Genomic DNA, 12,983 nt, shown 5'->3' with positions numbered 1-12,983 from the left:
GGAGCCAACTTGGCATTTGACTTTCAGAATCCAAAGATGTCTCAAGATCTCGGGAGCCACATTTCTTCTTTCCCTTGAATATAACACAGGGAAGATCAGTAGTTTGGCCTCATTCTAGTTTTACCTTATTGGTTAAGCAATATCACCATATCATTATGTAGGCATGTTTTCATAGGGAATATATAGCACACTCCTAATGAAGATGGAGCAGGAAGCACTTGCGGGCCGGACCCTCCAACTGTGCTTTTAAGCTATTCATGACCCACACACTCCAGTGAGAGTTTGGCAGCTACTTCTCCTGGAGCGGGGATATATTATAGCTTAACATAATCTAAGAACTTCTCGGTTTTAATTACACGTTTAGTGCTGTAACCAAAGTGCAGCATCCTGAATTAAGGTTTTATCAGTTTTCATCTTCTACTGATTAAAAACATTTGGAAAAACTTAAATTGCTCTTCTAAATAAAAATTTTAATAAGCTTCTTGTTAATTCTGAACATCTCCGTCTTGAGGCCTAAAGCTTTCTCCAGTGCTGAGCAGCAGTTCTGCCACTGCCTTGCAGACTTGTATTTCACATCGTCACCTTGGTGTGACATGGTGTCCCATCCATGAAGCTGTCTTGCCCTCATTGCCCATCTTAATGCTGTCTGAAAAAAACAGAGGTATTTACAATCTTTAAATCAAATGATTTTTTCATTTACCTAGGACTTCTCAAGTGAACACTACATTTAAACAATGAGGTTGAAAAGGTGTGTGACTAAACAGTAAATACTGAAAAAGAAAGTTACTGCTAGTGTCAGTTTCTCAGAGGATCCTTATCATTTTTTTTAACTGAAGGATAATTGCTTTGCAGTATTTTGTGGTTTTCTGTCACACATCAAGAATCAGCCATAGTTACATCCATGTCCCCTCCCTCTCGAACCTCCCTCCCATCTCCCTCCCTGTTCCACCCTTCTAGATTGTCACAAAGCCTCTGTTTGAGTTCCCTGAGTCATACAGTAAATTCCCATTGGCTGTCTATTTTATATACATATTATAAATTTCCGTGTTATTCTCTATATACATCTTACTCTCTCCCTCCTCCCCTTTCCTCCCCCCACCATGTCCATAGATCTGTTCTCTGTCTTTCTCCATTGCTGCCCTGAGATAAATTCATCAGTACCATCTTTTTAGATTCCATATATATGTGTCAGTATACAATATATAAATCTTATTAAGATATATATATATATGTATGACAATATATGATATCTTATTAAGTGATGTCCCCAGGCTGCTTGGCTTCTTTGTCTCCCATTTCCGGTAAAGGAGAACCCTGTTGTCAAACACCTGGGAGCTGTTAACCATACCCATGGACTATTCCCAGAAATCTTCTGCACCTGGGTGAAGCATCATCAAGCAAAAGACTTTTTACCTTCTTAGTGTGGGCTCAGCCTCACATGCTTCTGACTTGGAAGTTTCCTATCCATTAACACTAAGACTCAGATTGTCAGCAGCTGAGAGAGCATCAAAACAGGATCTAGCCTGCTGCTGCTGCTGCTAAGTCGCTTCAGTTGTGTCCGACTCTGTGCGACCCCATAGACGGCAGCCCACCAGGCTCCCCCGTCCCTGGGATTCTCCAGGCAAGAACACTGGAGTGGGTTGCCATTTCCTCCTCCAGTGCATGAAAGTGAAAAGTGAAAGTGAAGTCACTCAGTCGTGTCCAACTCTTCGAGACCCCGTGGACTGCAGCCCACCAGGCTCCTCCGTCCATGGGATCTAGCCTAGTAGTTGTTATTTGGATGTTCTTATACTAGTGTTCATTAATAATTCACTTTAAGAAGACTGCCTAGACCATGTAAGCTTTGCTTCCTGCTATCCAACTAAAAGATGCTTGTTCCTTGGAAGAAAACCTATGACAAACCTAGACAGCATATTAAAAAGCAGAGACATCATTTTGCCGACAAAGGTCTGTATTGTCAAAGCTTTGGTTTTTCCAATACTCATGTACGGATGTAAGAGTTGGACTATAAAGAAGACTGAGTGCTGAAGAGTTGATGCTTTCAAATTGTGGTGCTGGACAAGACTCTTGAGAGTGCCTTGGACTGCATGGAGATCAAACCAGTCAATCCTAAAGAAAATCAATCCTGGATATTCATTTGAAGGACTGATACTGAAACTCCAATCCTTTGGCCATGTGATGCAAAGAGCTAACTCACTGGAAAAGACCCTGATTCTGGGAAGGATTGAAAGCAAAAGGAGAAGGGGCGGTAGAGGATTAGATGGTGAGATAGCATCACCAACTCAATGGACATGAGTTTGAGCAAACTCTGGGAGATAGTGGAGGACAGAGGAGCCTGGCATGCTGCAGTCCATGAGGTTGCAAAGAGTCGGACATGACTTAGCAACTGAAAAACAACAACATCCAAAGCTTGATGTTGTTTCAAACATCAGTACCTTGAAAATTTCTAGAACGGAAATTCTTGTTAATTGCCTGGCCCTTTTCACAAGGGAGGCTTTGTAAACTGGTTGGGAGTCTGGAGAATTTCATTCTTATCCATTTTTGGATTTTCACTTTCTTTTTCTCCTCTATTTCCCCCTACCCCACTCCCAGGGCTACCAGGAAAAGAACAAATTCATTGCTGCACAAGGTAAAATAAGATAATTTTTTACTCTTGGGTTTAACCATGAATGGGCTTGGGTTTTTTCTTCCAAATCCTAAATAGATTACACAGACTGTATTAGCTTCTGTAATTATTACCACCTGAAAGAAAAGCAATTTACCTTGCAGGTTTCTAACTAACGGGCTTCATCTTGATGATTTAGTGTCCAGGGGTCCTTTGAAATAAATTCTTTTTTATATGTACATAAAAAATACTGGAGAACACTACACACACACACACACACACACACAACACACACTCACAACACAGTCTAGTGAGCTTCTCTAAAGAGGATTAGAGACTCAAAGGTCCAGTCTGACTCATCTCCACCCACTCATGGGCCTGAGCTCTACTATTATTCACAGAAAAGTGGTCTAAAAACCCTCAAATCAGGGACCCAATGTGCTATACATGCTCTGTACACATTTCCACAGTGTAAAGTTCTAATAAGTGTCCTCACTTTTAGGATCCTAGCAAAAAATATCTTGATGTTTGTAGCACTGTGAAGTAATTGATGTTATTATGGTCCATCAAAGCCCATTTAATTAATCATTCAACAAATATTTATTGACCATTTATTGTGTGCCACGCACTGGCCTAGGTGATGGAAATATGTACAGGAATAAAATAGAGTATGGTCTCTGCCTTTAAGGAGCCTTTAGTTGGTAGAGGATGCCGTGCTGTGCTAAATTGCTTCAGTCATGTCCTACTCTGTGCCACCCTGTAGACTGTAGCCCCCTAGGCTCCTCTGTCCATGGAATTCTCCAGGCAAGAATTCTGGAATGGGTTGCCACTTCCTTCTCCAGGGGATCTTCCTGACCCAGGGATCAAACCCACATCTCTTAAGTCTCCTGCATTGGCAGGCGGGTTCTTTACCCCTAGAGGATAATTTGTAGCAAAATAAACAGAAACTTTGGTAAGTGGCTATTCTGTTCAATACAGTAGTTACTAGCCACAAGTGGCTATTTAAAACAAGATTTTAGGGAGTTCCCTGGCAGTCTAGTGGGTTAGGGCTCTGCACTTTCACCACTAAGGACATGGATTCAATCCCTGGTCAGGGAACTATGATCCTGCAAACCATATGGTACAGCCAAAGTAAAATAATTAAAATTAAATAAAATTTTAAATTCAGTCCCTCAGTCACACTAGTCACAGTGACTAGAGACTACCGTATTAGTGCAGATATGAAACATTTCCATCATCGCCTAAAATTCTGTTGGACAGTACTGTGAGCATGATAAAATAGGGATAGAGGTAAAATAAAGTAGAGTGGTCAGGAAAAGCCTTATATCCTCCTTGCTCTTGAATCTTCCACCAGGGCCTGGCCCTTGCCTAACCAAGCCCCACTACCCTCCCTCTATAGCCATCTGTCGATTCAGGGCCACTCTCCAAGGCCCAGCTCATCTGCCACCTACTCAGTGATTTTGGCACCAACAACCACATACAGTCTCTTCCTCTGTTTGTCATGGTGCCTTTTTGATGCTAAAATATTTCTTAGTCACCTTTGATTTCCTTGTGGGCCTTTTCTCAGACTCCCTCTTGAACTTCACAGAACTTCGCTCTTCTTGAATCTCTGTTATTTCCAGACATTCTGTTCTCTTGATTTTTCTCACTTCTCTAAGTATTCTCTCTCTAGCTGTTATTCTTCTTTCTGCATCTTAAATATAGTTTCTCTTGAAAATTGTAGATGGCTACTTCTTTAAAATTCCATTCTTGTCTTTCGTGGCACATTTCTGTCCATTCTTCTGCCTCCTCAGCTTTTTGTTCTGTCTGAACTTGAATAATGCTCAAAGATCCCCAGCATTCTGTGTTTACACAGAATTCTTTACCCCTTCTTTACTCCCCACTCCCACCCCCTCTTTGAGAGAGTTCATCTAATACCCACCTCTGTTTGACTGGCTGCTGCCTCTCTTGAGCTCTGGAGCCACATTTTCAAACTAACTTTGTGCCCTCCACTTGAATACTCTCACAAACTCTTTAGATTCAACATCAGAAGCTGAAATGTGACTTCCTCAGCCCAGAGCTGCTTTTTCTCATAACTTCTTTGGAGACCTAATCACCAAGCCTAATTTAGGATCATTCAGATGTCCTACCTGTCCCTTGCTTTAAATACGATTAGTCCTCCGGTTTCTATCTCCAAAATCGGCCTTCTCTGACACGCGCCCTTGCTCTCAGCTCTTCTCGTTCTGTTGCAGTAGCTCACTGATTGATCCCTGTAGGCCCTAGCTTTGTTCCTTGCATTTCTTCCACCAGAATGACCTTTCTTAATGTAAAACTTCTGTCAGACTCGCATGAACATCCTATAATGATTTTTCATTATCTGTAAAACAAAACTTTGTAAAGACCTGGCCTCCAGCTCTTTAGATTCTGGTACCTCACCTATCTTCCTAGCTTCGTCTTCTCTCCTCCACACCGCCAACACAGTGAGCTCACCTTCAGCCCATGTGTGTTTCACACTGTTAGCCCCCGGCCCCTCTGCCTGGAGTGCCTCTTCTCCCTGCGCCTCCTTTCTAAATTCACGTCTGCTTTATCTGTCCTAACACATGGCTAAGATGTCACCTCCTTCAGGAGATTTTTCCTAACTTTACCAGGCAGTGAAACAGTTTCCCTCTGTACATCTTTCTGGCATGTGTCCACTTCTGACATGATTTGTTTCTCGTCTTAATATTTTTCTTTTTACCAAAGGGAGTACAAAATTTCTTGAAGAAAGTCAAAAAAGGTATTACAAGATCTATAGAAACAAGTTCTCCCCTCAAAATTTTATCTTCACCTTTTTAGTCTAATTCAACCATTTTTATCTGTTGACCTCTTCTTATACTAATGCATGCTGCTGCTGCTGTTGAATAGCTCAGTCATGTCTGACTCCTTGCGACCCCATAGACTGTACCCCTAGGCTCCTCTGTCCATGGGATTCTCCAGGCGAAAATCCTGGAGTGAGTTGCTGTGTCCTCCTCCAGGGGATCTTCCCCACCCAGGATTCGGACTCTCTTATGTTTCCTGCATTGCCAGGTGGGTTCTTTACCACTAGCGCCACCTGGGAAGCCCTATTGTATTACTACATAACTTATTAAATCTTACAAACTACATCACACTCAGATGTGTCCCTTTTCCCTATTCTCCCAGTGGAGTTAAATCACAATTTGGAGTGAAGATAATACTTGTTATTTACATTCTTATTACTAGGCCAGTGTTATTCACAGCTAAAGCACATAGTATTATATGATTTTTTTTTAATTGGATACAGTTTTTGGTTTTCTTCTTTCCCAAGTGTTAATAATTACCTTTTTTCCTTATTTACTTAATTTTGTATATACCTAGCACTGATTTTTTTTTCCCCTCCAAACTCTTTGCTGGAAATACATATTTTCTCTTGGTACCCTCAGATACATGAGGTTTAATTTTTTTAAGTTTTTCTCTTGGGATCCTTCTAGAACCTTCTTTCGTTCCATTCTGGGTTGATTGCCCTTTAGCCTCTAGCAGAGTAATTATCCTGAGCCTTCCCTTTTCCAATACCCTGGGGATTCTGTTAGTCTCTGTCCTATATTAGATCCCACTTTTTTCTTTATTTATGCCCTTTTAGTGGCTTTCTGGAAAAGGCTGTATAGGAAGTAAATTTTAAATTTCAGCCTAAGCAATTTACCCAACCTGTTTCACTAACGATACTCACCTCACAGCATGATAAGAAGAGTAAATGAGATATAAAGCACGTAGCTCACTATCTTGCCCTTAACACTGGTATTCAGTAGGAGTCATGATTCCTAATCCTCAACTGTAGTATCCTTGGGAAACATTGTATGGGTCTCTTTTTATTTTGACAACTTCACACCCCCAGTTCACTTCCTATTGAAGTACTGACACATACATGGTGGAAATGTTCAGTTAGTAGGTGGGTGGATGGGTAGATGGATTCTATAATTAACTGGGGACATGTGGGCACAGGCTTCCAAAAATCAGGAATGAATGTTCCTAATTTCCCAGCATCCTTCTTCCTCTTGCTGTGTGTTCTCATCTTTGCTGTTGGTTATTGTAGGACCAAAGGAAGAAACGGTGAATGATTTCTGGAGGATGATCTGGGAACAAAACACAGCCACTATTGTCATGGTGACCAATCTGAAGGAGAGAAAGGAGGTGAGTGGAGAAATTAGATAGAATGGCCTCTGATACAGGCATGACGAACAGAGGGACTGCTTTTTTGGTGTTCTGTGTTTGAGCCTAGGGTGTCCACCTATTTTGGCTTCTGTGCCAGTCATTCATCCAGACAGACTCCAGGCCAGGGTGCCCACTACATTTTCCTGTGGCCTGGACGCCTTTGATGATCTGAGGGATATTCCTAGGACACGGCCTGTGTTTGGTAACCAAATAACTCACCTTAGATCCAAAACATCTTAGAAGAAAGACTTGGACCATTAGCCAAGGAAAAGCCTCAGTGAGGCTTTTCTCCCCTGGCTTCTCTTGTCCCTCACTCCCCTGGGTTTCTTGCTTTTGTTTTCTTTCTGTCCCTCCTCCTGAGTCAGCAGAGGGAGCTGTTTGGGCCCAAGGAAATGTGAAGCCCCGACCTCATCCTTCAGGCAAAGCTTCTGACTGGCCCTTTTCTTTCTGTGACTGCTAAGTCCATGCCTAGTCAGCTCCATCACTGGGCCACAGCCAGCACCAATCCTGAGTCCTGGATCAGGCCCCAGAGAAGAATCCCAATTCATGACTGTCTCTCTCCAGGATGGCGCCGGAGTCAATCTAATACCCATGCTGGGCTGTTGGGTGTGTTGATCAGCTTAGGAGGGTTAGCTTTAGAGCTGGGCTTTAAGTTCGTTTCTTCCATCCCTACCTGTGGCTCTTGGGAGCTGTTCAAGGCCTAATCCCCAGAGAAGGCCTTGGGCCTCTCATGGCAAGTTTACAGTCTGTATCAATCCATCCTAGTGACTTCCTCATAGCAGCTTGCTTTTTCCAGGGGATCAGTGGACTTGCCCTTAGAGCGTGACCTGGAATATTGTGGAAGTACAGATTTTATACATAAAATGGCTTCTGATTTGCCCTGAATTGAAACACTAGAGTTGGGAAAGAATGAGGAAATATGTGGCTGGGGCTATGTGTAAGTTAAGAGATTGTGCTAAATGGGATGGAAACTGAAGAACTTAAAAAAAGAACAGGGAGTTTCTTGCCAGCATAGTGATTAGGATTCCGGGCTTTCACTGCTGTGGCCTGTGTTCAGTCCCTGGTCGGGGAGCTGATATCCTGCAAGCTGCATGGCACAGCCAAAGAAAAAAAGGGAAACAGTTAAAGTCTGCAGCTGACAGAGGTGTGAGAGGCCAGAAGGCTTTCTGAAGATTTCAGTCTGGGCTTTTGTGGTCCTTTCCTTTAGGGGTGGGAGGCCTGAAGTCAGGGGGATGCATGTCTGTTCCTTTCCAGTGTAAGTGTGCCCAGTACTGGCCAGACCAAGGCTGCTGGACTTACGGGAATATCCGTGTGTCAGTAGAGGATGTGACCGTGCTGGTGGACTACACAGTACGGAAGTTCTGCATTCAACAGGTACTGTCTACTGCCTCTTTTCTTGGTTCTCATTTAGGATCTGCTGACCATTAAGAGGGCAGAACAGGCTGGGTCATCCCCCTCTTACTCAGGGTGGTCAGGAGTCACTGAGCATGCAGTATGTTTGGACTCTGAAATCAGAGATCAAGGCTCTCAGAATTTTATCTTCCCCCCTCCCCCCGTTTTGATCAAAGCCAAGGGAGGAACATTTTCATGACTGGGAGAAAAAGTATTACTCAGGTGGAGTTTGGTCATCTTAAGTATCAACTGGGTGTGTCAGGAGGTAGTGTAATCTTCTGGGTACTTGACTCATCTCCTTTCTTACCCCAAAGACTCCTGACATCAAGGATGTGGGCCCTGCTCCTGACCCTTCAGAGTGACCCTGGAGGCTTGAGCAAAGATTGCCTTCAGCTGAGGGCAGTGTGCTGCTGTGAAAAGAGAGCTTACCAAGAATTAGGAGACCTGCACTTTAGTTCTGACCTTGCCTTTTACTAATCCTGGGACCATAACCAGGTCATTTAACTTTTTTGAGTTTCACATTCCATGTCTGTAGAAATAAATAACAATAACAGCCTTGACTACCCCATGGGGTTCCTGGGAAGGTTCTCTGTCCATGGTTAAAACTTTTTAATTTTTTTAAAAATTTATTTATTTATAATTGGAGGATAATTGTTTTCTTGAGAAGTTTATTACTCTTCACTTCCCCATTGTCAGTGACAGCTACAGCTGGCCCTGGCCCCTTCAGTCTCACCCTCCTTCCCCTGGTGCTGCCCTACCCCAGGGTATCAGGGCCAACATGCAAGATCTCTTCAATTCACAGGTGGGCGACGTGACCAACAGAAAGCCACAGCGCCTCATCACTCAGTTCCACTTTACCAGCTGGCCAGATTTTGGGGTGCCTTTCACACCGATTGGCATGCTCAAGTTCCTTAAGAAGGTGAAGGCCTGTAACCCTCAGTATGCAGGGGCCATCGTGGTACACTGCAGGTCAGTGTGGCCTGACCCTTGGCTCCCCACTCATACCACATTCTGTTCTCACACTGAGAGCAGGGCAGGCATAGGAGCCCTGGCCAAGGAGGCTGGCACAGAGCAGATGAATTACCTAGGCCCCAGAGCAGCAGCCAGAGAGACTCTTCAAGTTTGGGTGCTAGGTGGAAAGCACTTGAAGAAAGAGGGAAGGGCAGTCCTCCAAGATTGGGGGTGAGGGGACCACTGCTGTGAAGCCAGAAAGCTAAGTTGAGTGCTGCCTTGTGTACATGGACTCTGCAGACCATTCTAAGTGTCCCTGGTCCTGATAACTCGAGGTAAGGAGTTCACAATACAGTGGGGTTGTTGGTTCCATGAGAGTCCCAGCTCTGCTCCATACAGAATTAGAATGTAAAGGCTTGAAGAAAGAGCTCTACCCTGTGCTTCCCCCTCCCTTTGTGTTCCCCCAAGGCATGCTAGCCATCCCAGTAATACTCCTGCTCTCTGGCCACAGTGCGGGTGTAGGACGTACAGGTACCTTTGTTGTCATCGATGCCATGCTGGATATGATGCATACAGAGCGGAAAGTGGACGTTTATGGCTTTGTGAGCCGGATCCGGGCACAGCGCTGCCAGATGGTGCAAACAGACGTGAGTGGTTTGTGTGTGAAACAAAGGTGGGGGGCATATTAGGACCAAAACATCTATCTACCTCGTAGATTACTCAATCTCCCAGGTTATTGTAAATGATCATCATACAGTGTGACAAAGGGCCTTATAAATTATGTAGTAAAAGAATATGGAGCACAGAGAAGGGTGTGCCCTCGGGGAGTCAGGAAGATGGGCAGATGTCATTTGCACTAGGCCCTAAGGATATGGAACAGGTCCTAAGGGAAGAGCCATTGCCCCAGAGTGGTGACACAGCTCAGCCAGGTCCAGGAGCAGCAGTGTGATCAACTCTGGTTAGGGAATGGGGTGCAGAGGGCACAGCACTGGGAAGAGGGCTGGCATGGGCTTTCTGTGTCACCGGGGTTTGACAGCCCTTCAGTCTATCCATCTATGCTCTGGATATGGATGAATGAATGGATTGGATCTGTCCTTCTCTCCAGGAGAGTATCAGAGTAGGACTCTCCCTCTCAAGTTTAAGCACCCCTAGAGGCACTCAGGCATTTTGAGTCCTACCTCCTTGAATTTGGACAAGAGCAAATCATTTTATATGTGTTGGGATCAAAGAAGTGGACTGAAGTGAAACAGGAGTGTGGGAGAGAGTGCTCCGGCACCACCAGTGTGTAACTAGGAACTCTGCATCATCCATATTTCAGATGCAATACGTCTTCATATACCAAGCCCTTCTGGAGCATTATCTATATGGGGATACAGAACTGGAAGTCACCTCTCTAGAAACACATCTGCAGAAAATTTATAACAAAATCCCAGGGACCAGCAACAATGGACTAGAGGAGGAGTTTAAGGTGAGTTGGAGTTGAACTGTCTTCTTTCAGAAAGAAGGATCTGTGTGACCTGCGGCATACAGAATGTTTGACTGCTTTTGAGTTTGCCAACAAATGGTAAATCCTCTTTCAAGGCATGTGGATAGTTAGGGAGGTGTGTCTGTGGCCCGTTACTCATACCCTGCTGCTGCTGCTGCTGCTGCTGCTGCTGCTGCTGCTGCTAAGTCGCATCAGTCGTGTCCGACTCTGTGCGACCCCATAGACGGCAGCCCACCAGGCTTCCCCATCCCTGGGATTCTCCAGGCAAGAACACTGGAGTGGGTTGCCATTTCCTTCTCCAATGCATGAAAGTGAAAAGTGAAAGTGAAGTCGCTCAGTCGTGTCCGACTCTAGCGACCCCATGGACTGCAGCCTACCAGGCTCCTCCATCCATGGGATTTTCTAGGCAAAAGTACTGGACTCATACCCTAGTCATTCTCAATCCTGCATGTTAGAATCACTTGGGTTGCATTTAGGGAGTGGGTGAAGAAACAAAAACAGGCAGTGGTTTGTTTTTTTTTAAGTCCCTCAGCTGCCCCTCCCAGGTGATTACAATGTACAGCAGGAATAAACTTATGCAGAATAAATATTTTTGGCTTTGCAGGCCATATGGTCTATTCACAACTACTTAACTCTGCAATGTTTTAGCACAAAAGCAGCCATAGATACCATGTAAACAAATGAACACGGCAGTGTTTCCATAAAACTTCATTTACAATCAGTAGACCAGCTTGGCTCATAGACCGTAGGTTGCTGACCCTGCCGTATTCAGATAGACAATGGTTCTAAACACATTTATGGGATGTGTCACAGTCTCAGCAATAAAAGTGCTCCCAGAAGCAAGAAATTTCTGGGTTGGGACGGGGAGGACCACTTTCCATAAGCACTCCTGAAACTAAGAGGTTACCTCGGGGCTCTGATTCAGCAACTCTGAGTTGGGGCCTGAGATTCTGCATATTTGACAAGATGAGGCTGATGCTTCTGGTTTATAGGATACACTTTGAGTAGCAAAGATCAGGAAGAAACCTTGGAATCAGGAGAAGAAACCATCTTAATAAGGTTTTTCTAAAGAAGGTAAGACAGCCTCTGGGAATAGAACAGCAGGGAGGGAGGGAGGAAGGGCACACTAGATTCCTTGCTCCAGGATCATAAAGTGCCAGTCCAAGGAAATAACACAGTGGTCCACAGGGCCCTGGAAAGCAGTGTTTCCCAGACGTTCTTGTCTTGTTCACTGATCTTAAAGTTGAAAAAACAATGGTCTGATAAGAGCATGTGGAAATGGAGATCAGGGCTCTGATGAGAAGAGCAGTGTGCAACCAGTGTGGCCTGGATGCAGGTCCAGTGACAGACATAATCTTGTCAAGTTCAGTTACTGAGACCAGTAATGTTTCCCTTCCCCTTCCCAATTCAGAAATTAACATCGATCAAAATCCAGAACGACAAGATGCGGACCGGAAACCTTCCAGCCAACATGAAGAAGAATAGGGTTTTACAGATCATTCCATGTAAGAGCCCTCTCCTGACCCCAAAGCCCTAATGCCCATCCCCCTTTCCCTTAACCCTTCAGCCTTCTTCTGTACTAGTTAATGATCAGCTTGGAGACAAGAATTATGACATTGTCTCTTATTGCTCCCAGTTCTTCAGTGGCTTTTGCAAAGAGCAGGAAGGCCAAAGTTTTCTGCCTCCTGGGATAGGAATAGGCATGTTGTTACCCAGCTGGAATTACGTCTGCCCAGAGCCTGAGAAGAGGCGGGGATAGATGAAAAGAGAGGGAGGAGAGGACAGGTGATGCTGGGGAGCCACAAGCTGCTGTCCTTCTTGCAGATGAATTCAACAGAGTGATCATTCCAGTTAAGAGGGGTGAGGAGAACACAGACTACGTGAACGCATCCTTCATTGATGTAAGTTGTGGCAGTGTCCCCTTAGCTCCCAACACTTCATGGAGATTGAGCTGGGCCTTGCAGTGCTGCCCTCTCACTGCTTGAAAGGATGGTCTTTGAGTCAGTCATCAAATGCAGAACTGATACCCTTCCTGTGCACTAGGTCTGTCAGACCCCCCAAGAGTAGAAGGTGGGGTAACAGAGGGTAAACACCAATGTAAGAGCTGGAAGGAAAAGTTCACAGCACAAACCAAAGGCTAAAAACACTAACCTCTGGACCTTCCCATTTGTGCTCATCGTAGCCCCAGCCCCACTTCCTTCACCCTCATGCAAGGAAACCAGTGTGCCATCCAGAATTTGGTCCTTGGCCAAAGAGGAGCTCTGCCTGGGATTTGTTTGCCTCTAGGCAGCCCCCTCCCCAGCCCAGTGGCCTGTCTTCTCTACTAGCCCCTCCGTGATCAAACCATCTTACTCACATGTCATC

General features: G+C 44.7%; 1 protein-coding gene across 9 annotated transcripts in view; it reads left to right on the top strand.

Moving 5' to 3' along the window:
• Positions 1 to 12,983, top strand: part of PTPRA (protein tyrosine phosphatase receptor type A) — a 170,552-nt gene that overhangs the window by 147,839 nt on the left and 9,730 nt on the right. For all 9 annotated transcript variants that reach the window (XM_061436735.1, XM_061436733.1, XM_061436732.1 and 6 more), the window contains 8 exons: positions 2,593 to 2,629; positions 6,672 to 6,769; positions 8,045 to 8,164; positions 8,985 to 9,151; positions 9,645 to 9,780; positions 10,452 to 10,601; positions 12,031 to 12,124; positions 12,444 to 12,520. In XM_061436735.1, the coding sequence (XP_061292719.1) occupies positions 2,593 to 2,629; positions 6,672 to 6,769; positions 8,045 to 8,164; positions 8,985 to 9,151; positions 9,645 to 9,780; positions 10,452 to 10,601; positions 12,031 to 12,124; positions 12,444 to 12,520 (879 nt within the window). The remainder of the gene's footprint in view (positions 1 to 2,592; positions 2,630 to 6,671; positions 6,770 to 8,044; positions 8,165 to 8,984; positions 9,152 to 9,644; positions 9,781 to 10,451; positions 10,602 to 12,030; positions 12,125 to 12,443; positions 12,521 to 12,983) is intronic.

The sequence above is a fragment of the Bos javanicus genome, chromosome 13, assembly GCF_032452875.1.
Source record: "Bos javanicus breed banteng chromosome 13, ARS-OSU_banteng_1.0, whole genome shotgun sequence".
Classification (NCBI taxonomy): domain Eukaryota; kingdom Metazoa; phylum Chordata; class Mammalia; order Artiodactyla; family Bovidae; genus Bos; species Bos javanicus.
Note: the sequence above shows the minus strand (reverse complement) of the source record. Positions and strands in the feature narration are given on the sequence as shown.